The 25,273-nt window shown below is 44.4% G+C and overlaps 1 protein-coding gene across 2 annotated transcripts in view; it reads left to right on the forward strand.

The window, feature by feature from the left end:
* Positions 1-25,273, forward strand: part of LOC126408604 (protein inscuteable homolog) — a 72,703-nt gene that overhangs the window by 18,849 nt on the left and 28,581 nt on the right. For both annotated transcript variants that reach the window (XM_050074268.1, XM_050074270.1), the window contains exons 2-3: positions 9,015-9,106; positions 24,663-25,029. In XM_050074268.1, the coding sequence (XP_049930225.1) occupies positions 9,033-9,106; positions 24,663-25,029 (441 nt within the window). In that variant the 5' untranslated portion in view covers positions 9,015-9,032. The remainder of the gene's footprint in view (positions 1-9,014; positions 9,107-24,662; positions 25,030-25,273) is intronic.

The following is a 25,273-nucleotide window of genomic DNA, read 5'->3' on the forward strand; positions in this document are numbered from 1 at the left end:
GATCTTTCATGAACTCTGTCTCTTAAACTTTAACATTAATCTCCTGCATTACTGATAATTAAAAAATAAATTTTTAAAAGTAAAAACGCATTTTTAATCCGAACAAATACATCTGAATTGCATTCAGTATTTCATGAACTTGAACAGTAACAACACTGAGCTGGATAAAATAGCTTTCAAAATATTTCTAGACTGATGATCATATTATGGCAAATTCAGGGACAGCCAGGAGTTGAACTTAGCTTCCCTAGATCATAGGCAAGCACACTAACCAATCAGCCAAAGAGTCCAATATATTCAAGTTAGGCTAGAGAGCCCATGGTGGTTATTGCTGCCCCTTCAGGAGGTTTGGCCCCATGCTTCACCACACCAGCACCCTCACTCCCTCGAAAAATTAGTCAATTTTCTGCTGCTGACAGCTTCATCTACCTAGAACAAAAATGATTCCATTTTCTTGACCTGGAAAGCCACAAATCTAACCTTTACAATAAAATTACCCAGAATCCATAATAAATGTATAAACTAAAGAAAAATGCTTAGAAGTGATTGGGAACATTTGACTCTGTTAGTCATCGTCAACTCTGTTATTGTTCAAATCTTTGAATGATTAACAGAGTTGATGATAACAGAGTTGACATTTTCCACCACGTCATGTATAAAAACATAATTTTATGACTTTTCATCATATTATTGTTTTTAAAAATTGAATGTGAGATTCACTATAATATCACAATAACAGATTTGACATATAATTAATCTACTGTTGGTGTATTCTCAACATTTTGTACAAATTAATGAGAGAAGAAGTAAAACACACCATAATTCCCTCCAAATGTTCTCTGCAAGAGGAAGTGACATCACTGGGTGCAGGTCACATGTTTTTATTTGAATATTGTAGGGTTTTTTATGTGGTTTTATAACAGAGATAACAGAGTTGACCAGATCATAGGGACAGATAAAATGTTTGTTTTTTTTAAAGCTGAAATCCCATGTAATACAGAAGATAAATACTCTCTGCAACTGAATTTATAACTATTGATAGAAAAACTGCAAAATATAGTGAATTATTTCATGTTAATTCAAGTTGAATGTGTGAATCATGAGCTGAAGACAGGGGGGGGGGGGNGAGAGAGAGAGATGCAGGTAATAACAGTAGCTTACAACAACATTATTGAAAGTAATAATATTACAGTTCTGGCTACTGTGGTACAATATGTTGAAAGTATGTATTAATATCTGGCAGTATACATGTGTGACAATAGTCATATGTGTATAATAACAGTAGAAGTATGACTAATGACTAATGACGGCAGCAGCAGCAGGAGGCATCTGGCAGGACCACGGCAGCAGCACAACCACACACGTCACTTAATGTTTTATGTATAAATTGTGCCTAAAATACATATCAAGCATTATTATTGATTGAAGTTCAATATAATTAACAATATTATTTAAAACTGACCCAGTAAAGATTTTTTTGGGGGCAAATAATAAAAGGTTTTTCAGGGAGACGTGAAATGTACCCGCAATTCTGAAATGAGCCACGTATGAAGAATTTATAAAGACAGTCTGACATGATTCGCGGTCTTAGTCAAATCCTTCATCTCTCTGTAGGTTTAAAGGTCATTTTAAAACTTAATTGTTTCATCTTCTGAGAAGACAAGCAGCTGGCTCTGTTGAATTAATGTCAGTTACAGTGGATTCTAATCACAAATCATTTCCACAGTAAAATATCACAACAATCATAAATCGTCTCAAACCGATCAGAAGAATCCACTTCTGGTCATCCATCTCCATATGCTCCAACCACTCACGTGGTTTAATATGCCACATATCTGGCTAATGTCCGAGGATGGTGGTAACACAACAAAGTGATGTCTTATTGTGCCATATTCTGCAGAATGGCCAACAGAGACGTGAATGAACAGTTTGATAAGTTACTTTGGACATGCTGACCCTCTCTCAGAGAATCACTGTTCTCTGTGAGGACTTCTTTCAAACATACAGAAGGTGTGTCACACAGTCTGAATTTTAATATTATGGCTTCTCAGATGTTTGTAAAGCAGATTCCTCCTTTTATTTACATCAGTCTGAACTTTTCTGTAATTGTACTTACAGTCTTTAGCTGGTTTCTTTTTGGTTCTCAGTGTAAGGTTTTAATGTTCAGCAGTGATGAATGTAGTAATGGTAGCCTCAAGCGTTGGCTTCTGGCCAGAAAGTTTTGCTCAGAAGGTCATTCAGATCCGTGGACGGGCTGGAAAACTCAGTGGTAAACTACAACGCACTGACCCCCAGTTGACCTTAGTGGTGCTGTAGAGTAGCAGCTGTACTCACTGATTGGACTCGACAGTTCCCAGGTGTTGGTGATCTGTGTGAATGTGTAGCTGGATGATGCTAAAGGAAAAAACTTACCTTCACTGGGTTAGATTTACTCAACCTAAAGAAATCAAATATGTGCAGGTATTATGGAAAACTCTTGTTGGACAGTCAAACTGACCAGTTAACTCTGGAGAGGACCAAGAACCAGATCTACTTGTGTCCTGATTCAGTTCCTCAGCACCCAACACCCAACAAAACTAGAGGAACAAATCTCATTCACAAACATACACAAAAAATGCTTCAAGACCAAAGTTAGAATTTATGTAGGAAATGGGACTCTAAAACAATGACCATGTTGTAAATGTTCAAACTCTCCAAATATTCAGGATTATACAGATATACATACCCACTGCATATCTTAGCTGAGCAAACCAAACCAACCCTAAAATAAGTTACTACGTCAGTCTTATCTGTGGAATGTAACTATATTTAGACTCACTGAGATAACGGCTGTTGTGTTTGGAGAAAACATGTACGTCTTTCAGTGTCTGGCTTCATGTAGAAGACATGAACTGATGGACAAGGTGGTATTTTTTTATTTTGTGACAAAATTATCAAGATAACTGTCACGGGATGTAAACACCAACTATAGGAGCACTTAGCTGAAATAAGTTTATGTTACGTTACTGTTACATCATCTTATGTTGGTGTTATGTCATCTGATGTTAAATCATCCTACACTACCTTAGCTCATGTTACATTAGCTGACATTACATTATCATATGTTAACTTTTGTGACGTTAGCTTATGTTACGTTAGTGTTACATCGTCTTACATTGGGTCACCTTACATTACGTTAGCAATGTTACCGTTATGTCCTCTTATGGCACGTCATCCTACATTACCTTAGCTAATGTTACATTAGCTTACATTACATTATCGTACGTCAGCTTATGTGACGTTAGCTTAACTTACATCACCTTACATTATGTTAGCGTCATATGTTACATCATCCTACATCATGTTAGCTCATGTTAGGTTAGCTTACATTACATTCTGTTACGTGAACTTATGTGACGTTAGCTTAAGTTGGACCTCCAACTGTACCACAGTTTGTTCAATATTGTGCTCCACATAATTGTCGCTGTTTTATGAACAGTTGTTATCTTATAATTCTTCATCACGGTTGAGGCGTTTGTGCCAGACATATTCACCCGCTGCATGTGAATATCTGTGGTTCCACTATACTGCACACCACAAACTATTTCTGTGCTCCCTCTCCGTTATTGTTATCTCCAACAAGAAGGTCAGTTTGTCTGTCTATGTGTTTCTCAGCATGGTTACAGAAAATTAGCGGCTGGATTTTCATGACACTTTTTCAGAGGGTGTAGCGTGGATCGATTCAGAGCCCACTGAATTTTGGACCAGCTCCTAATCACTATTTTTCACTTTTGTTGACACTGCAAGGCACAGCATTCAGCCTTGGTGTAGATCTTTGTTCTCCGCTGATCTTCTGGTTCAAACTATTTTTACTCTGCTGTTTAGGAACAATCAAACTGTCTCAACGGCATAAATCTCCTTCAGTGTATTATGACTGTGTGGCTCAATGGGTTGAGAGGGGCACGACAACTTCCTGGATGATGGGGTTATTTTTAACTGAGACTATTAGAAATCTTTCTATAAAGCACTCAGAATGAATAAAAATCTATTTTACTGACCATGAGATAACTTCAGAGAAGAAGAAGGATGCTATAAAGTGTCCTCAGCGTTGTGCATGAGGAGAAAGGAGCTGAGTCACCGGACGTTCAGACAGAAGCAGTTTACATCAGGCATTATCTGTGTGGCTCTCTGTGTCAGTACAAGGGCCCACTTTGAGCCGGCCCACTGTGTGTGGGATGGGAATGTGGGGTCCACAGCTCGGCATAGCCTTCTTCCAGCTTGTTCCCACCCAACCACCCGTACAGTACCCGAGCTGCTCTGCCGTCCTCCCTACATGACAGCTCTGTGGTGAGACTGTGACCACTGTCTCCTCCTGTGAACCCAGTCTCCAGCTCAATGATAGGACGTGAGCAGCGCGGCACCGCCGAGTCGCCGCTGCAGAGCGTGTCCACTGTATTTAAAGGCCAAAGGCCAGAGGAAACTTCGTTAGTTTGCACTGTGATCTGTAGTCTGTGTACGTTTGGAGAGCAGCAGGAGAAAGAAGCATTTTGTACTTAATCGTTGGCAGTTTTGAAATAAAGCCAAACCATAAGGAATGGGTTACACAAAGAGGCACTCCTGAAACAACGAGGATATTAAAGTTGGAGTACACAGCCTGACTCACTGCGTCCTGAACTCCATCTCATTGATTCAAGCTGGTTTTGGCCTTTGAAAGATGGTGAGTGGCTTCGCTTGTTCCTCCTGATTTCCTCAGCTTGATTTCTTCTGTTTTTGTCAAACAGAAATTCATTGCTTCTGGCCCGGCGCTGAAGCTGAGCCGCAGCACTTTGGTATGTTGTTTTCTGCAGAGCAGCTTTTGTATTCATTTGGTGGTTTTACCCAGAATCTGTGAAAGGCATTCAGCTTCACCACAGAATATTATAAAAAGTGCTGCAGATGTATTTTTAACCAGTGATTGTGCAGTTATGGAGAGCACAGACAGTGAGGTCAGTGACCAATCAGATCCTGCTTCATTAAACTCCTTTTATACGTTCGTTAGAGGAGCAGTGTGTGGCACAAATACAAGATTATATTTATAGCTGTGTTTTCATTAGTTTATATTCACGTCAAACTAAGATTCATTGTGTTTCTGCTGCTTCAGAATGAGCTCTTCATATCTACACAGTGATTGGCTCCTATTCTGAGGGGCCACCAAGTTTAGCTACAGTAGCCCAGAGCTGACAAACCAAACACTGGCTCTATATAGGACCTTTAGCATTTACATTACTGAAGCCACTGCAGAGGCCTGAAATGAGAGGTGGGCAGAGGAAGTTGAAATCTGCAGCCTCACAGCTGAATGCCACTAAATGCTTCACATGCTTTCTTAAGTGACAGACGTGAGCGTATACAGAGCGCTGCAGGAAAGAATCCTAAAGTCAAGAATAAGTTAACATGTTAGCACTGACATAAGATCTGTGATTAACACAAGCTGAAAAGACTTTAATGATTTGTCCCACAACATAAAATACGTCAGTAAATACGCCGCTGTGAATTTAGAAGCTTTCGTGTGTCCTTAAAAAGATGGTTGCTATTAACTGACTGAACGAGACTGATAATGAGATTATAGCTTAACGTTAGGTTTATTATTCGGCATATCATATGTGGCATATTCACAAAACCGGTGTTCATTAGTGAAGATTACCTCTCTTAACAAAATGCGTACGTATCATAAACCTTTGTTCTCTCGCTGGATTTTTGACAAAGGAGGCTTGACAAGAGGCTTGACATTAGACAACAGACATGTTACCTCATATTTTTGAAATGTGTTTGACTGACAGGTGATTATGAGCCTCTGATTGGCCACATTAAAAAGTGATTGACACATGCCCCGCCCTCTCGGACACATGCATGCGTACGTCTATAACGGTGTCTCTCCGTCTCTGCAGGTGTATGATTTTGGCTCTTTGTGGTTTGAGCCTTTAAACACCAGGTCATTATTTATTCCTTGGCTGTGTACAGTGACTGTTGTTGTCTAACCTCAGTCAGGCTGTTGGATCCACACAGCCAGAGAACATAAAGACCACTGAGCTCACATCAGACACAATCAGGATGACTCTCGTGTTAAACGCAGGAGTTGGCGTGACCAACGAGGGACGGACGTTACATGACACATGACTGGAAAACTGCAAGTGACAGAAACATGCACGCACCATCTTTAAATCCCCAACACACACATGCAAGGAATGAACACAAGTGCTGCAGTAAATCTGGGGCGCACATCGCAGCCATTTCCCTAACCCACACACACACCACACACACACACACACACACACACACAGTTTCTGAGTGGTTGTTATTTTACCCGGCATGTGACATGAGGCCGAGACAGAGGTGTCCTTTGTGTAGCCTACCTACAACCGACACGTTCTCCACGGCAACCGAGTGGGGAAACCCACAGGGCCGCTCGGGTTTCAGCCCAGACATAAAAAGAAATGTCCACCCCAGCAAGAAAATTAGCCAGGATCCCGTCACAGCTGACCATCTGCTGAGGAAACTTGGTTTTCTCAAACACTTCCAGCCTTCCTGTGCTGCAGTACGTTTAAACTGAGCTGCTCTCAGCTCCACGGAAACACGGTGTTGATTTAAAATGAATCAAAGCTGCAGCTACACAGACACAGACTGACAACATATTACACTTTATTATTCCAAAAAGACAAACAATACTCCCACTGAGCTGTTTACATGGATCGATGTGTCCAGAACTGTTCATATAATATTCTATAATTAGCACCCCACGACATTAATGGACACTACTAGCAAAATCACACAAAATAATATATCTTATTCAGTTCTCTGTAAACAATATGGCGTCATCATCGCAACATATTATTATGTGTGTTCAGTTTTCCTGCTGTTCAGAAAGCGCTGTGTCGTCTGCCTGACTCCACGTAAACACAGCATTAATCAGAACATCCAGACTGAATCATCTGTTCATATGAAATATCTACACATGACACGTACAATAATGTAAATTCAGCCTGTCTGATTATATCTTGCTTTTATTTTCATTGCTTACAAACATCACTCAGCTGCGACATCAGGATCAGTAAATGACAAACTGTGCAGTATCTGTAATATTTCATCAGTCAGTGATGTGAAGCCACTCAGTCTGTCTCTTTATTATAATCTGTTTACTCATTAATATCACTTTGTGTTTTTACACTGTTTGATTATTTTACTGCTCTTTGTTTGTACAGTTTAATTATTACACCGATCTGTGTGTCACTTTGTGTTTTTGAATCTTTCCTCAGCTGCTGTGATGTTGCAGAGTTTCCTGTTGTGGGATAAATAAAGGATTATCTTATCTTAAAATAATGTCTCATTGGGACAAACAGTGCAGTATCAGTGTGCTGGAACCAACCACCGACTGTAAACTCTGACATTTGCATAAGCAACGTTTGGCTGTCGTCCCTCGTGCATCGTTTTGCGGTCGGCGTCCACTCACTGCAGAATGACAGAGATCACTTTCAGCCCAATGGCCCTTAACATGGCACTTAGTGGCACGCTCTAAGTGCTCACGGCTGAATGGCTTGATTGGACGACTCATCTCCATTTGTATGGTAATCCAGAGAAGAGCGCTGGAGCGAGCCCGAGGAACATGTAATGGAATCTGTTGGATCTGTGTGTCGATGGCGGTGACCTGCGCTCAGTGATAGGGCCGATATAATTCATCCACACCTCTGTTGTAATAATGTAACGCTGCAGTTACATCAGCTCTTCTTCTGTGGTGTTGTGTTCTGACTGCACTCAGTGTGCAGATGTGGGTTTCTCCCTGCTGCCAGACATCCGTGGTCCTGGCACAGGTCTGGTATAATTTCTGATTCGCTGTGATGCTTTCTGTGAAAATGGCCCCGGAGGAGCTCTGCCAAGACTGCAGTTAAAAGACCCCTCCTCTTCCTCTCTCCTCTTCCTCTCTGCATCTTCTTCCTCATCTCTTTGTGTTTTTATCTCCTCACCTATTCATCCGGCTCGGTATCTGTTCATCACAGCTTCTGACTCCGTCTCTAACCCCCCAAAAAACCTCTTTCCTCCTCATCCATCATCAAATAGTTCCCCTGTTGCTCATAATTACGTAACCCGGGAGTTTCTGAGGAATTGAAGCAGACAGTAAAACAGAAGCAGTGATGCGGCGTTGAGCCTGATCGTCTCCATCTCCAAACTCCACAAATCAGTTGGCGTGAACACTGCGGCACTGAAAGCAGGCCGACATGGGAGCAGAGCAGTGACGTCCCTGGTGCATCACACTTGCCTCTCAGTCTCATTTCTTTCCTGTGAGTTCTCCTGTCGATCGATCCCGTAACACTCTGGAGGCTTTTAATAAAAAGCAGCTGAAACCTGCAGCAGCATGTGTGTTGGTGTCTCTCTAACTACCTGCTAATTATACTCCACAGTAAACATGAAATCTGGAGGCACACCACTGCAGGATATCATTAACTAAAAGGATTAGAGCGTGCTTCAGGCAGGAGGGCGTCTGCGGCTTCTCCCCGCTGAAAATGGACTAATCTAAATGGGATACATCAATAAAACGGTGGAATAAAGTTGCGGGCACTTAAGAGCGTCAGCCTCTTTTGCTCAGGCTCAAAGTGTAGAGGAAGAGAGTCACTGGATGGCAGCCAGCCAATAAATTAGAAGATAAGAAATATTATTCCACTGGCACAGCAGCGGCTCGCAGCTATTTAAAACAGTGAGCTTTATTGATAATTAAATTACTGGCAGGAAAAAAAGACAAGACAAGAATAGAAGGCTTGGAGGCGGATCAATAAGAAGATATTGTAGTGGATAAGGCTGCAGCAGGACGATGCAGCGTGTGTGTTTGTGTGTGTGTGTGTGTGTATGTGTGTGTGTGTGTGTTGGCTGTTTATCTGTAGTAACACATGGAAGCAAACGTTTTAACGTTATTTCTAACAGTTTTGACAGATACATAAGTTGATGACGGAGGTCACTGTGACGCATGTGACCTTGACCTTGACCTTGACCTTGACTGTGGTGTGTTTCAGGTGCTGAGCTGAAGTAAGATGGCCTCGGACAGGATGGCGACTCCTCAGAGCAGCTCCAGACAGAGCAGCTCTCTGTCTTCATCTCCTACGAGGTCAGTAGTAGCTCAGTGTGACCGCTGACTGCACCCACAGCGCTGAGACAACACGCCGCTCCCTGGTGGTTCGTGGACACGAGGAGAAGTTTGGTTTTATTTGCTGAGAAGTCTGCAGACACCTGACTGCAGTCACAGGGGATCTGACTTTATTCTGTGCTGCTCACAGCATCAAATTTATCCTGCTCTATATTTCAGTACCGTTAAAGGCATTTGTTCATTTGCTCCTAAAAGTAAAAAACTTGGCAGAAGTGGAAAAATCGTCACGTTGAAAGAGTCTCACAGAAATATGTGAAATGACAATGACATCACATGACGTGGTGGCGGCGGCACGTGGGAGGTTAGTAGGTGTTTTCAGACTGAAGGAACCTCTCTATAGTTCTGAGGACAAAGGACTTCCCTTTTTGTGTCCACATCGTAAGAACAACTGAAGTTCACCTTTTTGAGAGACTTTTCTAGAAAGGACAGCTTTTTTCATCAGTGTCTGACGGCTGATGTCACTGATCGAGTATTTGTCGACTTCAGGGTGAGACTGTGTTGTAAGTCCAGGTTTTACTGAGCAGATATGTAACGGTGGATATACAGCATGATTTTGACTCGTCAATGTAAAAGTGATGTTTCTAAACCAGCGATCAGCTCACAGTCACTTCAGCGTTCGTACTGGTGGTGTGAATGCAAACTGAAAATTGAAGGTCTGTAGTTTTCGGAGCAGTTTCTCTGAGAGAGTCCCTGAAATGTTTGATGTGAATCTGAATGCCCAACGTCACCTCAGAGGTAGTTTAGAGACTCTGTGATGAAGGTTGAGGTGATGGATGAGTCAGCAGACTCAGGACTTTTACCCAGGAGACGTCTGTTTGTGTCCGATGTTAAAGCTATAGTTGGTAATGTTGGAGAGCTAGCAAGATTTGAAAGCGGCACCTCCTCTAAGCTCCACCCCCTGCTCCTCCGCCCGTCAGTGCTCCCCAAAGCCACGAGCCCAGACATGCCTGAATGCGCATCCCGCAGTCAGCAGGGCAGAGGAGAGCCGAGTAAAATAACAAATCCCCCCGAAGCAAACAAATAATTACCTGTCCAACAGAAAGACAGCAACCTCTGCATCACTCTTCAGCCCCTTCAGATCCCTCAGTTGTCTCCACCGTTGAAAAGCTGGACTGCTGTTGATGTCTGTTTGTCCTCTCACTTTATCCAAAGCCTTTTTCGCCGCAGCCTTTTCTTTCAATGGTGACACGTGATGAGTGTGCGCAGGGAGGAGGGAGGGAGGGGCTCAGGCAATGCGAGACATGAAGGCATCTGATTGGTTCTTTCCATTCGCACCGAATGGCAGGGATTGGTCAGAGTTTTTACAGGCCTGCAGCTGCCACAGAGGTTGGATTTTTTCCATTCCTTTTTCTGAACACATTATGTATTGACTACTCTCAGGATGGAAGGACCATTTTACCCAGTATAACAAGAAGTGTTTCTGAACAGGATTACAAACTATAACTTTAAACCAAAAGTCAACGTTGACTTATTTTTACTTTACATTTATGTTACATACCTATGTGATGATGTGACATGATGTTACGTCACGTTACAGTCTCCTTCCATCCTGCGTGAATATTTTCTTCCCTTAATACAACCGAGTCATTTCAATGCAGCACAGTGATTGTGTCAGAAAGCTTTGGTGACGTAAACCTACGGGACAAATGTCTCCTAACAGCCTGTCACAGGTCACAGCCTGATGATCAGAGATGATTTATGCATATATATAAATAGATCCCAGGGGACATTTGTTTAAATGTGTCATTAGTTGAACAGTAACTCTGAGTTACCGTTGTGGTTCACAAACTAAAGAAATGACATCATCATTTTTATTTAGTTTTTTCTGAAGATTTGAAGCAAACTGTAAAAATACATCACTGATTTTGTTCTTACATTAATAATACTTTTTTTTTTTTTTTTTTTCTTACTAATTTGTCATATCATCAAGAATACGAAAAAATTCCCAGAAATATCGTGATATTATTTTAAGGTCAAATCGCCCACTTCTACTATTCTTTGACAGAATTAGACTTCAGACAATCGTCCGGCTCAGCTCACTGATTCACTGATTGAGTTAACCTGGTGACTAACTGTCACTGATGACATCGTCAGGTCCACCTGGTGTCAGACAGACAACAGAGCACTGGATAAAAAGCCATGTGCATTTGTTGAGTTCTTCACAGAAAAACTCAATTAAACTGCAAAATGTGCCAATAAACAGAGACTCCAGTAAAAACAGGTGGACGCTGTGTTCGTTTAAGACAAAGCTCTGGTGAGAAGGAACGACCACAGTTTGGTTTGAAAGGAACTTCTCAGATTTTTTTTTTACCTGAGTTTGTGACACACAGCTTCCTGTCTGGCTGTTGTTATGAATGTGTTTTACACAAAGCAACTAGACTACAGTTTGTTATGATGTTGTAAAAATACTTAACTAAAATGAAAGTCCACATTTCTGATTGGAAAGAAAAACACACCTTCTTTTAAACATGATGAAAAGTTGGATATTTTGGATATGAACCTTCTGCACAGGAAGGTGTGTGAGGGGATGAAAGAGAGACGCTGACGGTCCAACAAGTCAATCACCAGCAGATCACTTTGACAAAGTCTTGGCACCATATTTTGATGTGATGTGTGAGGATGTGTTATCTGGATCCACAGCTGCTTGTAAGTGGAATATTCATGTTCTTGAGCCATGTGAACAGCTTGGCAGGAATATTGTCTTGTTTTGGAATATGAGCAGAAAATATTTTGTGCCTGTGGCCGCGGTCTCGGACTAAATGAACTTTAAACGGTTGATGTGTGTGTTGACAGAGAGCGAGGCAGGTCTTATGGATTGATGCCCCCGAGGCGCCTGAGGTAAATCTCATCCTCACCTCCTTCATATCTGTCCTGGGAAATATTTACCAGCTGATGTTTGATCAGAGCTGTTGGTTCAATAAATCACTCTGAGTCAGGATCCGACATCGACTAATGAAGAGGCAGTCAACAGCAGGAGGGTCAGAGGTCAAAACCTCACAGACAATACAAACACAAACACACACACTCCTCCTAAACACACACACACACACACACACACACACGCATACAGGACCTGAAGACATCTGTCCACAGTTAGAGTTCAGATCTGAGCTGAATATCTGCACAAAAAACTGAAGATTAAAACCAGAAATGTGAGAAGTGTTTGGACACATGTGGCGTCAACATGGAGACGGAGAAATGTGCTCACACCAAAGAACCTGAAGCAAAAACAGCTGCTGTCATTAAACCTCCAGCTGACCTGATCTGGACTCTGAACTGTCGAACCGTCAGCCTCGCAGCCTTCATCCATGGACGCAGGATCAGACTGTGGGCCCCCAGGCACAGGTATGCAGAGGGCCCCACCACCTCTCCTACACACACTCAGACTGTGAGCTGGTGTCACGTCTTTAAACATTTGTCTTCGTGACAGTCGAGGACGGAGGCATCACACCAGGGCCACACTACCTGCGAAGCACAGCGCACCGAAATTCTCGCGCGAGCCGGAGCACCTCCGTTCACATCAGACGCGCATTTCTCCATGCCGATCGTCAAGCGATTCTGCTCCCAGCTATTGTTTTTCCATCATGGGTAACTGCCCGGCTTGACACATTCGATCGCGGCTCGCGCAGAAAATAGACCAGACGCCGAAATGATCGCTGCAGGGCCGGCGGCGGAGCTCCGGTGTGGATGACACAATCGGTCAACATGGGCGCCGAAAGGAAACTGGCTTCATTTCTCGGCGCTTCGAGGCTATTCGCGGCACTTCTGCGGGCGGTGTGGCCCTGGCGTCATGTTTTCAGGTTGTCTGTCCCTCTGTCCATCCATCTGTCTGTCCATCCATCCATCAGTCCATCCATCAATCCATCCATCCATCAGTCCATCCATCCATCCATCAGTCCATCCATCCATCCATCAGTCCATCCATCCATCAGTCCATCCATCCTTGTGAACAGGATATCCCAAGAACTCCTCAAAGGAGTTTCTTTGAATTTGACACAAATGTCCACTTAAACTCAACAATGAAATGATTAGATTTTGGTGGTCATAGGTCAAAGGTCAAGGTCATTGTGACCTTGCATACATTTCATTCTGGTGAATGTGATATCTCAAGAACATGTTGAGGGAATTTCAATCAGAGACAGAGGAATGAAACAAAGATAAAGTTTAATCCAGATCATGAGTGAAGAGATTAATTAGTGCTGATTAAGATTGAACAGAAGTCTTTGGGCACCAGAGGGAGATATTTGTGATCAAGGACACCTGAGCGGCAGCAGGATAAATTCCTCCATGGAGTCCAGATACTGGTGGTGGCTGATGACTCTGAGGCTGATGAGGCTGATGAGGCTGATAAGGCTGAAGGTGGTGATGGGGAGGTGGACAGTATGCACTGCTGCAGCATGAAAGGACTACAGGCAGAGAAAGAACCATATTTAAAATGATAGGCTGACAGAGAAGGTGTGTCGCTGTGTGATTGGTTGATTGTGGATCAGATCAGATTGTGAGCTAGAAAGTCACAGCCTGAGCATGAAAAGTATCACCCTGCTGACTGAACTTTCACTTCAGCTTCATCAGTTCAAATTAGGCACAAACGTCCACTCAGACTGAAGAATAAACTGTGTAGTGTTGTGTCTCTTTGTGGTTCCTTTGCATGTCTCTTTGTGCTCATTTTGAGGCTCCTCCTGGTTGGTCAGTGTTAATGTGAGTGACATGTTGGAGGTGAAGGCTCGGGGCCCCCCTGACATGTCGGGCTCCTGAGCCTGGGTCCATCCAGGTCTTCATCACAAGCTGAACAGTCTGGTCTTTCAGATCAGTAACTGCCAGTTTATGTTGCTTTAATAGATGTTTCACAGCCGTCTTTTCTCGTGTTTTATGAACTCTGATCCAAAGAAAACTCTTCTGGGGCCCATCGTGTGTTTTCAGTCTGTAAATAATCCGTCGCTGCCGACTCCCAGACACGTCTCTTTTTGGACAGACACGAGACGAAGCTCTTATCACCCAGCAGTGATTTATATCTGTGTTGTGAAAGTGTTGGCTGCTGATACGGGGAAATCTTCCTCTTCATCACTTGAGTCATCGATAACACATCTGAATATATATCTTGTGACAGTTTGGTGTTTCTGAATGCTTACACAGCGTAGCAGAAGACACGCGATGGATGCTGCTGGATCTCAGATCAGCGCAGCTGTCACGCCATACATACGTAACCAGACACATAAACAAACAGATCATCTGTGACTCGCTGTCTTTGTCTGTCCCTCACAGTCAAACAGAGATCGTGTTCGAGCGGCGCACGGCTCAGTAAATCATCTGATGAAAGGAACCAGAGGACTGAAGAGTATTAAAATAAAGAGCAAACACAGATGGAGGCACACATGCACACAGCTCAACAACAGGATGACATGTGTGGACACTCGGGGCCTCAGGTCACAGAGCGAGCAGGTTAACCACGGTTCTGTGTCGTCTTCTGTCTTTGGTACATTTTTCTTATGAAGCTGTGGATGTGTGTTTGCAGCTCAGGCAGGAATACTGGAAGTTGCATAAGTGTGGGTTTGCTGATGTGAGGGAAAAAGGAAAATGAGAGAAGCCGTCAGCTGGAGATGGTTTGAGACAGAAGGAGAAAAGAATCCACAGTTTAATGTCTCGCACATCGGCCTGCAGAAGGTGGACTTTGATGCCTGTGTGAGGGCAGCAGGGCGAGTCAGACAGAATTAAGTTAGAGACACAAAGAGACGCAGAACGAGAGAGGAACAGATTCACAGAGCTGCTTTAGGTGAGCCTGCTCCTGGCTGCACACGAGAGGCCGTCTGAAACATCTGGGACTCAGATGTCTGCATCCAACTGTACCAGTCAGAGGCCACAGTATCCTCTTACTGATCGCTACTTCAGGAGGAGCACAGGCCCGACCTTCGCCCAGAAAATCAGAGCGTGACCTTCACCATTAAGAAGTACCATTAGACATATGTTTTCACCATTTTGTGAGCTCATCTGTCGGCCCGTCACGCAGCCAGGCAGCGTTTTGTAAAGTTTTCAGCTGAGCGCTGTGTGAAAGGAGAACTGTGTGCAGGAGAGGAATGCATTAACATCTCTGTATATGTGCCTCCATATTTAATTCTTCCTGGGACAAGCGTGTCCTTGTTTCCTCCTTCAGTCGGAGCCAAAGCCACAATGGTCTGGTCCTCGACATCTCGCAGCTCATTCAGCCCACATTTCCATTCGCTGGGCCCCGATGGACTGCGGTTCTGTTGGTGGTATTTGAGAAAGATTTCCATGAGTTCATCAGGCGTCAGACGGAGATATTCATGAAAACTGGACGACAGTGGAGGCTGAATGACTTCCATATCGGAGAACTGTGAGAGAAGAACACAGTGAACTGAAGGAAGTCAGATCTAAAAACATGGGCGAACACATGTTTGTATCCCAGACCAGCTGCTTGGCCCGTCACTGACGCTGCATTCAGACGAGGACAGTTCCAGATGTCCTCATAAAACATTTGGATTTTCCCAAACTCCTCACTGGACCGTACCATCAGTGCACACTGGTTTCTAATATGGATCAAATTCAGAGTCTCCAGGCCTCTTATTCACCTTTAAAGTTTTGGTTTTATGTGTATCTTTATTTTAAATAAAAAGCCAGCAGAAAGATTTTTTGTTGTAAAACCAGTTTGTTGCATCGGCCCAGTCGTCAGGAGAAAATGTTGGCGTTGAGTGTTTCTGTAAAACCATGAACATGTTACATTTGCACGTCTCATACGTGTGATATCAACATTTATGACGTGATATATGTGAGCTGATGAAGTCAGCAGGAGGTGGAGGGGACGGCGGAGAGACGGCTGCTGAGCTGCAGATCATCGATCAACACCAACAAACTACAGAACATTTATTACTTGTGCAAACTAATAAGAAATGTCTTTGTTGATTAGATCCCATCGAGAGCCGTAGTAGAACAGGAAACTCCTCCAGGGTGTAGATGCTGGTGGTGACAGAGGTGGTGAAGATGAGATGAGATGAGATGAAGATGAAGATGAAGATGAAGATGGAGATGAGGATGAGGATGAGGATGAAGATGAAGATGAAGATGAAGATGAAGATGGAGATGAAGATGGAGATGAGATGAAGATGAGAAGATGGTGAAGAAGTGTTGATGATCTGAATGTGAGGAAGAGTGGGATTTTGGTGAGCTCGTCCTGGGCTCTGGATACGAGGCTGGAGGAGAACAGGGTGGAGGAGAACAGGGTGGAGGAGAACAGGCTGGAGGAGAACAGGGTGGAGGAGAACAGGGTGGAGGAGGGTGTGATGGTTCTGCCTAAAATAACAGCTGACAGCAGCAGAGGAGAGAGAGCAGATTTAAAAGATGACAGTAGCATCCTGATTGGCTGAAGGAGATTGTGGTGAAGTTTGACTGGATAACTAAAAGAGTAAAAACAGCCACAGTCAGCTGATTGGAGGAGGTGGTGAGATGGAGAGCAAATGATGAAAGTTTTCCTGACTGAACTTACGCTGAGCTTCATTTGTTTTTTGATGACCCCTCTTGGCGTTTGAGCCGCTGAACCTGGGTGTTTTTCACAGACGCTGTGCAGCGTTTCCCAGCCGTGTTTGTGGCCCTGCACCTGGGTGTTTTTCACCGATGCTTCATGGCGTTTTCCGACAACTTGTGTGCCACGACAACGTGATAATTTTCTGTCCCCACAGTACCACACCGTACAGTATGCCAGAAAAAGATTTAGTATATCCTAGCACAGAGTCTGTCAAATGCAGTATGCCAGGATGTTCTACTACATCAGGTCTGATTTTGCAGTCTGTGAGTCAGCATGCTTGACTGTCTGTTCTGACCCACAATCCTCTGCACAGCGGACGATACGTCACATGAGCTGATTGACAGCTGTCAGCTGCAGTGACAGATGACGGTAGGTGTAGGTGAACTAAATAACCACAAATCTTACAAACAACAAAAGGACAGAACTGTAAAAACAGTAAGTGGCATTTTTTATCTCCATGGTAACAGCAGTAAGGTCAGAGGTCAGGGTGTGATGTCATGAGACAGACTGCAGCTGCAGGACACACTGAAGGTGAAAAGAGACTGTTTGAGATTCAGAAAACACCCAGAGTGGTTTTTGTGCATAAATGCGACCACGTCCTCATCTCAGTGTTGGTGACAAAATTTTAGTGTATCTGCACAAATGTTCAGTGACTGTGGTTTAAAGACACGTAAAGCAAATATTCTCACAGCTCAGACACATACGACATGCTCTGCTTTTTCACTGATGAATGACTTTAAAGATTAATGACGTGTCAAAATAGATGAATTGCTTTAAATTATTCAGTTATATCCACTCTGATGTCTGTACCTGTGTGTTACCTGTATGTTATGTTAATTAGACACTGGATCATTAGAGCGGACCGACTGAGCCATACAGCATGTCTTTACTGTAACTGAGTCACTGTGTATGAAGTGTTGAACACGCCCAGTAAAGAAAAACCACCCTGAGGAACAAACCACTTCCTGCTGTGGACGAACCTCCACACGTGAGTGACAGCAGGTGGTTGGTGTCAGACCTGCAGCTCGTACAGTAAACTCTGTGCTTTATTTATGTCCGTGGTTATGATGCGATCAGAGGACGACCCACAGACGGCACAGTTAACACTCACACTGTGTTTTCATGCTGAAACAAAGTGAGTCACTTCCTGTGATGAAGGATTCTGTCAGATCTCCACGTTTGTGCTTCACCAAGTGTTAATCTGGTGTTTTCCTTCTCGCTGCTCGGCGAGGGTTTCCCTCCGCTGTCAGCTGATGATCTCGTCTTTAAAGCAGCCGGGTGTCTTTAAAAGATGTACTGGGTTACTGAGGTTCATGTGACTGATGTTTTACACTTTATCATCTAAATTCTGAACATCATATCTGAGATGAGTCGCTGCATTTAACCAGCGAGTCATTTAAATTACTATAAACGTTCCCTCTGTTAGAAACATGTATGTCATTAACTTCCTGTTGCTGAAACCTCAGAGTTTGTTCTTTTAAATCCTGGATGAAGAAGCCAAAATAATATGAATGAAGGAAATATACTTGTAATGTGTGTGTGTGTGTGTGTGTGTGTGTGTGTGTGTACATGTACATGCTACATAGTGAGGACCAATACACTTATTTTACCAACAGAGTGAGGACACTTTTGGAAAGTGAGGATCTTTGGACGCTCCTCAGTTTTTCAGAGGCCAGTTTGAAGGTTAAGACTTTGGTTTAGAGTTCAGGTTACAGTTAGGTTTAGGTTACAGTCAGGGTTAAAGGTCGGGGGTAGAGTTAGGGTTAGGGAATGCATTATGTCAGTGGGGGTCCTCACAAAGATAGGAGTACAAGATTTGTGTGTGTGTGATGTCAATAAGTTAAACAGCATAAAAACAAACTGAATACAGTTGAAAGTCTCTGCATGGCCTCTACATACGTGTCACACCTGAGTTATTGTAATAACGAGTCTCTGACCTGTAAACAGCAGCAAGTCCATGTCCAGGCAGCTGTTTGTAACTCTCTCATATATCTGAATCAATAAAACACAAGAGTCTGAAGGAACCCCGCCTCCATCAGCCCAGGTCTGCTGTGTGGTCCAATCAAATTAAATGTATTATTGTAAGACACAGTCACACCTGAGCTGCAGGTGGGTGATCATCATCACCACTGTCACCTGCTGAGACCATGTTCCATGTTGGACCTGATGGATACTGATGAAGCAGGATGTGTTGATGTGTAGCACTCGTCCTCCAAACTCTGCGTGGTCCTCTGGAGAAGCTGCTCTCTGAATGTCAGTTTGTGACGTCTCTTCAGGAGCTGATGACAAATTATCTTCTAATCTTCTGCATCCAACAGCCAGCTTCCAAACACACTGTGGTGTCCTGTCATTGGAACAGCAGCACTGTTCAGGTCCTGGTGCTTCAGGTGGAGCGGCCCACAATGCATCACTGACGACACCACCACAGTGTTACAGTGTTGGAGCCAGGCTGTAAGTTCAACAGTAACTGCTTACAGGGCCGTCTGTGTGTTTCATGGACGAGATCAAACCATCAGCTGGTTACACACAGCGACGGTCCACACAGACCTGTTAGCTGTTGGTTGAAGCTGCGACTCTTCTGGTTGCAGCTCTCCAGAGTTGAACTGCACAATGATGCAAAGATGCAAAATTCTCTCTGCCACAGGAAGTGAATGTTTTATTCACCTCTTCCCTCACGTTGAAGAGAAGTTAATTGTAGATAAATTTCCCTTGTGTGTCTGAACCATGATCACATAGATGCAGTGTATTTGAACCCTCACACAGCCGGCCATCACAGCTACATGCTAACAGACCAGCCGAGCTCTCTCTGAGCTTAATGTGGGCCTGACGCATCTGCGAGTGTGACATCACACCATCAGACATTTCCTAACTATGCAGATGTCAGTCAGTGAAGAAAATGGAGCACAATGCTGAGGTGTGAGGTTTGTTACACTGCCTCCTACAGTTTGGGAGGATATCAGTTTACTGTGAGGAGGAGCAGAAACTCAGAGAATAAAAACCCCAAACATTTCCTCGCCATGATTCTGCGTCAGATCACACGTGACCATCAGTGTGGAGAGGCGTAACTGAGGCTTCACACTCTGAAGTCACAAACATTTGTCTGTTTTTGGTAAATGTGGGGCTGAGTTGAGGACAGACGACCGTGGAGCCTCTCAGCGACTCATCCTGCAGAACAACGTGAAAAAAGTGCATCATCTAAAAGCTCAAGTTTTATTTTCACCTGCTGTGTGACAGGAAGAGAGCTCCAGCACCAGCCTCAGCCCCTCCGTACGTCCTCACAGGACTCTGCATGTTTCTGGACAGAGGTGATGTCATCATGTCTTTTAATCTTCACAAAGTTTAAGATATTTTCTTTGTGGTTTTACATCTGTCTCAGACCTGTTTACACGCTACAATTAAGATTCATTTATTTTAAAGACGCACGCTGCAATCCTGTTTTAAAGCTGTTGATATTCCATATTTTCCTTATTGTCCCGTGCCAGCAGTGTGTGAGTGTCTCCCAGTACTTTCTGTCGTCCCTTTCATGTCCAAGGACTTTCAGTTCTCACACGCCATAAAGTTTTATTGACAGCTGTGTAGGATCAGAAACTCTGCTGTAAAACAACCTCAGAATTCTGCAGAAATCCTTTAAAAATGTCTCTAATATGACTTCACACGACAGTTCAGAGCAGCTTCAGGCCGCTCGGTTTAATTAACCAAGTTTGGGTTTCATTAAATGTAGATTCAGACTCTGCGTCTGATCGTCATACACAGAGGACACTGAACACAGAGGACACTGAACACAGTCAGAGGACACTGAACACAGGGGACACTGAACACAGAGGACACTGAACACAGTCAGGGGACACTGAAGACAGACGCTCAGGGACAGAAACATTTTTAATTCTCACAGTAACGTGTAAAAACAGAATTGTCTCTGATGAAGCAGCTCCTGTCGCCGTCGCCGTCTGACTGACAGATGAGAAAGTGCGAAGCTTCATCTCCACGGTGGGATCCCTGTGTGGATAATAGAGCCGCTGTCGTCTGACCCTCTCTTGGCCCTGCATGTAAATATTTGTCATTCCCTGCGAGCTGAAGTGCACCGCTTCCCCTCCTTTGGAAAACAAGCCTATTATTATCATCTCCCTTTTTTTTTTTCATCTCTCCCCGCGGTGCTGAGGGGAACGTTTTGTGGCTTGATGGGCGTGTAAATCAAGACGGGTTCATCCTTCTGTGCTGCTGTTATATAACTGTGGAAAATGGTTTGAAATGGCCACAGCGGCTCTGATGATATGAAGAGACTGTTTCCACACTGCTGCACACTTTACATCTGCCTGTTTATACGTGTCCACACTCACAGTGTCACTTTGACACAGCTCATGGCTGAGAAACAGAATACGAGTCTGTTCCTCTGCAGAGACCAATGTGTCGCTTAATTGTCTGAAATGTAGGAAAATGATGGCGATTAAGACGTGAGAGCTCTCCATCTCCTCCTCCTCCTCCTCCTCCTCCATCTCCATCTCCTCCTCCTCCTCCTCCTCCTCCATCTCTCCATCTCCTCCTCAGTGGCTAATTTGACTCACTTAGTTTGAGTCACAGTGTTGTTCAGCGCGGGGTGATTAATCTCTGTAACAAGACACACTCTGAGACCTGCAGAGAAACAAGAAAAACCCTGAGGCAGGTTCAGTCGTATTTTATTTGCAGGGAACGTTTAGGAGAAATTAATTTCTTTAATCGCTCAGATTTAAACTGAAACTCATATCTCATCCATTTTCAGAAGTCAGGACCATCACTATGAAGCCATTTAGCCCACTTAGCAGAACAAGCTCCATATTAATGAGTCCTGCACTGTGTAACACTGAGCACTCATTTATTCCAGTCTACATCCACAGCTAATTACATCTTCATCCTCTCACACACCACCCAGATTTATGTGCACGCACAGTCTGAACTGGTGAGCTTCACCGAAATCTGCAACCTGCAGGTTTCACTGCTTTACATCCTTAGTCCTCCTCCTCTTCCTCCTCCTCCTCACCCGACAGCTGATCGACTGTGAAATACAGATACATACGCATCTGTACGTGTGTGTGTGTGTGTGTGTGTGTGTGTGTGCAGGTAAAAATAGTTTGAACGTGTTGGACTGTGTTACAGACAGGACTCAGCTGACACAGAAACAGACGGGACTTTAATGTGTTTCTACTGGTGACATTTCTTAAAGTAAAGTTCATGTTGTGTAAACCACACGCGTGTAACATCTGTCAGACGTTCATCAACACATCTACAGAGTTGAGATTACATGTATATGAGCTGTCATCTGAAGGTGGAGGAGAGGGTGGATGGCATAACACCACTGCAGACCACTGTTCAACACCAACAACTAACAAACCAGGTGTCTTTTACCGAGACATGCGGCATGTCCAGCCACGATGGTGGCACCAGAACTGGGTGTGTGTTCAGCAGACATTGTGAATGTTGCACCAAAGCGGAGGGTTTTTAACGAGACATCAGGGCCTTTCCAGCACATTGTGGCACCAAACAGGTGTTTCTGAGGGAGACATCACGGCACGTCAGGCGGTGAGTGCTGCACCAAATGCTGGTGTTTTTCAGCAAGACTCTGGGACATTTCCAGCTGCGACTGTGGCACTACAGCCGGGTGTCTTTAATAAAGACATTTCAAGCCACAGACTGTAACTAAACACTGCTGGTGAAATGTAAAGTTTGCAGATATTTGCTGCAGGATAACAAATGCTGTGTATCTTTGTAGAAACGTACGCTGACACTTCTTCACTGATGAAGCTGCGTCACCTCTCAATAAGAGTTTATTCTGACCTTAACAAACTGAACATGAGTGTCATCAGTGAGCAGCTGTGTGTGACCTCGCTGTCATCTCACAGTCGATATCGTCCTGATGATGAAGTGCTGTGTAACCAGCTCTGGTTAAAAGCTGAAACCCGATACGTTGCAGATGTTATGTAATGATGTTGGCTGCTGCTGCTGGTCAAAGACAGATCTTTGTTTCTGAGCGAACACACAGACACAACGCTTCAGCACGCCATCCCATATTCAATAGCAATGCAATAACCAGAGTCTCCATGGAGCTGCAGACAAAGCCCAGAGAGCCCAGAGGAAAATATCAGGTTCATTAGAGACCTGTTCCCACGTGTTGACTCAAAGCAGAGGTGGCTGTTGAAGCCATCGACCCGTCCTCTCTCAGGGAGCTTTGACTCAGCGGCGGCGGGACTCTGGATTGAACCCTTAAGCCTGCGTTGATTAGGGAGGCTGCAGGGAGAGGCTGGAGTGGGGAGGAGTGTTAAAGCGCCTCCGTGTTCAAACTAACGAGTGTGGAAACTGGCAGTTATTGGTGGATAATTGACCCCGAGCACCCATCATTGATTTGAGGAAGGCTGTGGGGGCGTGAGCGCCGCTGTTACACTGTGTGGCACAAACGTAATGGTCATTTTACAGAGGAAGAGCGTGGGTTTTATTTTCATCTACAACGATCATTTTAATAAGACTGTAGACTCTCACACTGCGTCTGTGCAGCTCTCATCACAAACTGCATTTATTTCTTATATTTGAAGCGGTGTGGTTCATTTTATTGTAACATTACATTAATAACATCAGATTAATCTTCTATAACGTCTGTAACTGACGGGTCGCACATTATTTCCTGCACCTGTTCATCTTTGTCATTCAGTCGCGTTCAGCTCACACTGATGACACATTTTACTGTGAAAGGTTTGAAACGATTAATCTTCAGACGGCAGAAACAAACAAAGCCTCATTAGTTACGACTGTGAGTCAGGGAGACCTAAGTAAGTAAATCTTTATTTATACAGCACCTTTCACAGCTCGAAGTCACAAAGTGCTTCACAATAAATATACAAAGAGTTAAATAAATAGAAAACACAGCAAGTACAAACAGCAAAAGATACAGTGCAACTGAAACAACAATCTATATAATTACTTACAGCTGTCCAAACGCCTGCCTGAAAAGCTGAGTCTTCAAATGCATCTTAAAGACGTGGACAGAGGGTAAGGATCTCAGGTCCAAGGAGTCCCAAAGCTTTGGGGCCACGGATTGAAAAGCTCGGTCACCTCGAGTTTTCAGCCTCGTCCGAGGCACAGCCAGGAGCCCCTGGTTAGAAGACCTCAGTGACCGGTTCAGGATGTAGAGGAGCTCGCAGGTGTGAGTGGGGACTACTTTGTGGACGGCTCTGTATGTCAGGACCAAGACCTTGAACTGGAATCTAAAGTGAACAGGAAGCCAGTGCAGGGACGCCAGGATGGGGGTGATATGGCAAGACTTATGTGACCGAGTCACAGTCTGACACAGTCCGTCCTCAGCATGGACACAGTCTGTCCTCAGCGTGGACACAGTCTGTCCTCAGCATGGACACACAGTCTGTCCTCAGTATGGACACAGTCTGTCCTCAGCATGGACACACAGTCTGTCCTCAGTATGGACACAGTCTGTCCTCAGCATGGACACAGTTTGTCCTCAGCATGGACACAGTTTGTCCTCAGCATGGACACAGTCTGTCCTCAGCATGGACACAGTTTGTCCAGTTTGTTTGGACACATGTTTCTGTTTGAGCTCAGTATTTTTATATGAACACTGATTTCCTGTTGTGAAACCGTTCAGACTGTTTATGTTGATTTTCTGTCTGTAAATCGATTCAGAGGCAAAGAATGAATTTAGTCTGCGATCACAGATCGATGGAGACGAGTGAACTCTGGTCTGAGCGACCTGACCTCAGTCTGATGGATCCACATGGACAGACTGAATATTGATGCTTTGTATTCCAATAAAATCTAAACATGGACAAGTCATTTAGAAAAATCTGCAGCATTTGATGAATCGTGATGTGGTGAAGTCCACATGTCTCCTGTGTCCAGTGTGTCTTTCATCAGGTCGTCCTCACACTCAGCTGTCTCTGTCTGATAACGCTCTGTGACACGTCTCAATCTTCCTTTATCTCCCTGTGTTTGTTCCTCCCACAGTACCCGCATGCAGTCTCTCCAGGTGGACTCGGTCCAGCGCTGGATGGAGGACCTCCGCCACATGACGGAGGTGGAGTGTATGTGCGTTCTCCAGGCCAAACCCATCGGGGTGGAGGAGGACGCCCAGCAGGGCGAGCTGATCGTGGCCTCTGGGGTCGGAGCGGGGGACCACGTGGCCAGAAACAACCTGCAGACGCTGCTCCGCCGAGCGCTGGTGGTCAGCACGGAGCTCGGCAAGATGTTCCAGCGTCTGGAGAAAGGACGCTGGCAGAGGGTCCACAGCACCGCCGTCAGGGCCAACTGCCACGTGCGCTCGCTGGTGCACGAGTACAGCGCCGCCCGGAGCACGCCGCCTGAGATGCAGAAGGTGACTGTTGACTGTGACCCTGTGTGCTGCTCTGTATGACACTCTGTGTGATGCCCTGTGTGATCCCATGTGACACTCTGTGTGACGCCCTGTGTGATCCCATGTGACACTCAGTGTGACGCCCTGTGTGATCCCATGTGACGCTCTGTGTGACGCCCTGTGTGATCCCATGTGACACTCTGTGTGACGCCCTGTGTGATCCCATGTGACACTCAGTGTGACGCCCTGTGTGATCCCATGTGAC

Source organism: Epinephelus moara, chromosome 20 (genome assembly GCF_006386435.1).
Source record: "Epinephelus moara isolate mb chromosome 20, YSFRI_EMoa_1.0, whole genome shotgun sequence".
Taxonomy (NCBI): Eukaryota; Metazoa; Chordata; class Actinopteri; order Perciformes; family Serranidae; genus Epinephelus; species Epinephelus moara.